The sequence below is a fragment of the Balaenoptera acutorostrata genome, chromosome 1, assembly GCF_949987535.1.
Source record: "Balaenoptera acutorostrata chromosome 1, mBalAcu1.1, whole genome shotgun sequence".
Classification (NCBI taxonomy): domain Eukaryota; kingdom Metazoa; phylum Chordata; class Mammalia; order Artiodactyla; family Balaenopteridae; genus Balaenoptera; species Balaenoptera acutorostrata.
In genome coordinates this window covers 111075613-111079634 of record NC_080064.1, presented here as the reverse complement: position 1 = coordinate 111079634, position 4022 = coordinate 111075613, and the positions used below count along the sequence as shown (strand labels likewise).

Here is a 4022-nt window from a genome sequence, read left to right as displayed (position 1 = left end):
CATATAGATCCTGCCGCAGGGCCTGTCTCCAGCCACGGGTGCTCCGCCTCCCCGTTCCTAAAACGCATTCTGTAGGAAAGGCCAAGGAAGACACAGCAGAGAGGCCGGAAGCAGAGCTGAGTATGCAAGGAAAGGACTTAGAAGCAGGAGTTCGCCCTAGGAAACAGCTGAGGTTGGTTACAGAGCCCCCAAGGGGGCTTCTCCTCTTTCCCCAGCTTGACTCGAGGATGCCTCAGTTACTGCGAAACATTAATGGGAGCATCGAAGCCTTCAGGCGCTAGGCCAGGATGGAGGGCGACTGCGCAGTGCTCAGCCGCGGAGGGGGTGAGCGGGAAAGGCTCCTGGAGCGAGAGTTCGCTGACGTCATCGTGGTACGACGTGCCCAGCAAGGGGTTGGGGCAGGAGGGGAGGGAGAATGACCGTGTCTGCCTCGGGACTCTGAGCTGGCAGCCGCTAGATCCGGGCCCGCCAGTCCTAACGGAGGCTGCGCAGCAGAGAAAGAGAAGGAGAGGGAGCAGAGATGGTCACAGGCCTAGTCCTTAGAGAAAATACCTTGACTTCAATTAATTCTAATTTGGAGACAGGGTAAAGGGGCAGCTCAGGAAGGAACAGAGACTTTGACTACTCTAGAAATGACAATAATTGCTACTTTCTGCTGCTTCTTAAATCTGATGCGGTGGCCACTTCCTATGTCTACCAGAAGTGTGATCATCCATTAATTAGCATTCATGAGAAGCACAGCTCCGTGCCTGGCAGGAAGCAGTTGCTCAAACCTATTAGCTGCGAGGTCACATTAGAAGTGAGGCTTTGGGGAGCAGGCTGTTAGCAGCTGGGGGAGACTCTGGGAGCCCCTCCCTGGCAAGCCAGACCCAGGGCCTTGATGCACTTCCCTGCCTCTCCCTGCCTTTGGTGCGCAGCTGAAGCAACCAGGATGGTGAAAGCCCCGGAGGCGGGAGAGCGTGGGCACAGCAGGATGCTGCTACTGCACGCTCAGGGCAACCACCGTCCCACCAGACCCCCACCCACCCTGTCCTGGCAAAACACCTGAGCGTCCTCAGGGAGGAGCTCACAGATTTCCCACGGGGCCGTCTTCCTGCTGTGCTTCTCTTGGTCTTGGGCTCATTGGAGAAAATATGGTCTCCGTGCCAGGGACCAGGGGCTGAGGACAGCCCATAGCATCACTATGAGCTCAATCATTTATTCATCCTTCATTAAATCTTTATTCAGTTCTCCTGTAGACCAGAAACTGGGCCAGACACAGAGGACACAAAACAAAGCGTGCTTCCTACCCTTGAGGGAGAGAGGCTGAACTAAATGAAAGTGATTTCGTGTCAGTGCTGCTATAGCAGTGTGTGTGTGTCTGTGTGTGTCTGTGTGTGTGTGTGTGCCTGTGTCTGTGTGTGTGTCTGTGTCTGTGTGTGTGTGTCTGTGTCTGTGTCTGTGTGTCTGTGTCTGTGTGTCTGTGTGTGTCTGTGTCTGTGTGTGTGTGTCTGTGTGTCTGTGTCTGTGTGTGTGTCTTTGTGTGTGTCTGTGTGTGTGTGTGTGTGTGTGTGTGTGTGCAGTGTGGAGGTGCCGAGCAGGTGGGCTCCCAGGCTCGGGGGTGGGACGCCTGGGATCTGAGTGGACCGGCCTGACCACGTCCTCCTTGGGGGAGGGATGCTGACTTAGCCTCTTCTTCTCCCCAGAAACCCCACGATCCGGCCACTGTGGATGAAGTCCTGCACCCGCTGGATGAAGACGACACAGGGACAGTAGAATTCAAGGAATTCTTGGTCTTGGTGTTTAAAGTCGCCCAGGCCTATTTCAAGACACTGAGTGAGAGTCCTGAGGGAGCGTGTGGCTCTCAGGAGTCTGGAAGCGGCACTCCTGCGGCCTCCCAAGAGCCAGGAGAAGGACAGAGAAGTGGCACTGCGGTGGGAAGGGCTGAGAAGACACAAGGCCATGCGGGGAGAAGCAGCACACAGAGCGAGCAGGCTTCCAGGGGGCAGGGCGGGCCTGGGTCTCAGACCCCAGGTCAGGACATCAGCTCTGCTCAGGTCAGTCGTCGGGACAGGCAGTCTTGAGTCCCAGAGACAGGAGGGAGCCAGCCAGCAGATGCAAGCAAGGGGCCATGTGGAGCAGACCCAGAGAGTGCGAGAAGACAAGAGTCCTCAGACCAGAGAGAGGCGGGCGGAGAGGCAGTGACAGACCAGGGAACGGACAGAGCCCACCGGACAAGTGGGACCGTCACTGGAACGATACCTCAGACCCAGACAGGTGCCACCCAGACCGTGGAGCAGGACAGGAGCCATCAGACAGGAAGCGCCAGCATCCAGCCACAGGAGTTCACCTGTGACCAGACCAGAGAGACTGAGACCCACGGTCAAGACAGGCATCAGACAAGCCAGGCTGTGACAGGAGGACACATGCAGACACAGGGAGGTGCCACCCAGGCCGTGGAGCAGGACAGGAGCCAGACTGCAGGCCACATAGGGGCTCGAGAACAGAGCCAGACTCAAAGGCAGTCAGGCAGTGGTCAAAGATGGGCACAAGCGATCAACTATGAGGCAGGAGAGACAGTGCTAGGAGGACAGGCCCAGACTGGGGCAAGCACTGTGACAGGCGGCCAGGACCGGAGCAGCGCTCACCCACCGTGCGGTGTGACAGGAGGGCAGGGAGCGAGCGAGCCCACCGTGGTTAAACAGGAGTGGGTTGATGACCACACGAGGGAGACAGTGATCCAAAGGCAGGACCAGGGCAGCCTGCACCCCAGTGTGCCTTCAGCACAAGGCCAGGCAGTGGCGCAGCGGAAGGCAAGCGAGGCCTCACAGCCAGGGGGCTGTATTCCTACTTCAAAAGCAGCAAGCCATGAGTGCCCCAGCGCTGGGGGAAGAGGGGAGAGTGGTTGGCTTGCTGTGCCCTGGCCAAGTCCAGCTAGCAGGTGCCTGGACATTAGCTCTTCCTCGTGGTGCTTCTCTCTTAGGTCTTTCTCAGTGAGACCATTTCTGCAAGGTGCTTTCTATCCTAAACTCTCTCTTACCTGCTTTGCTGTGCAGACCCTCTCAGGAGCAAGAAGACAGAGAACAAGTCATCCCTTTGTGCCAAGTTTTCCTCAGCTTCTGCGGGTTTTCAGAGCTACTTTTATTTCTGCCATCTGTCCATTGCCCCATCTATCCTGATGCATCAATAAAACCTTCCTAAGCAACTGAGCTTTGTGTCCCATTCAATCACTACTGACATGGTGGGCTAAGGGCTACAGGGCTTTGATGATGAACTGGACGTGGTCCCTACCCTTGAAGAGCATCTGGTTGAGTAAACACTGTGCAAGATTCCAAGAGTTGTGCAGCCACTATGGAAAACAGTATGGAGGTTCCTTGAAAAGCTAAAAACAGAGTTACCATATGATCCAACACTCCCACTCCTGGGCATATATCCAGGAAAAGACAAAAGCTCTAAATAGAAAAGATACATACACCACACTGGTCATGGCTGCACTATTTACAATAGCCAAGACATGGAAGCAACCTAAATGTCCATCGACAGACGAATGGATAAAGGAGATATGATATATACACACAGTGGAATACTACTCATCCATAAAAAAGAATGAAATAATGCCATTTGCAGCAACATGGATGGACCCAGAGATTATCATACTAAGTGAAGTAAGTCAGATAAAGACAAATATTATATGATATCATTTATATGTGAAATCTAAAAACTAGTACAAATGAACTTATTTACAAAACAGAAACAGACTCATAGACATAGAAAACAAATTTACAGTTATCAAAGGGGAAAGAGGGTAGGTATTAACAGATACATACTACCATAAATAAAATAGATAAACAACAAGGTTTTACTGTATAGCACAGGGAACTATATTCAATATCTTGTAATAAACTATAATGGGAAATAATCGAAAAAAGACTATATATATGTACATCTATATGAATAATCGAATCACTTTGCTGTACACCTGAAACTAACACAATATTGTAAATCAACTATGCCTCGTTTGAAAAAAAAAGCTTCCAAGGGTT

The 4022-nt window shown here is 52.5% G+C and overlaps 1 protein-coding gene across 1 annotated transcript; it reads left to right on the top strand.

The window, feature by feature from the left end:
* Positions 1–227: 227 nt before the first annotated feature.
* LOC103003680 (cornulin) lies at positions 228–2851 on the top strand. The gene is given in 5 exon segments (XM_007178081.2): positions 228–371; positions 1686–2060; positions 2062–2194; positions 2197–2784; positions 2787–2851. Coding segments are annotated over 5 exon segments (1305 nt in total).
* The last annotated feature ends 1171 nt before the right edge of the window (positions 2852–4022 follow it).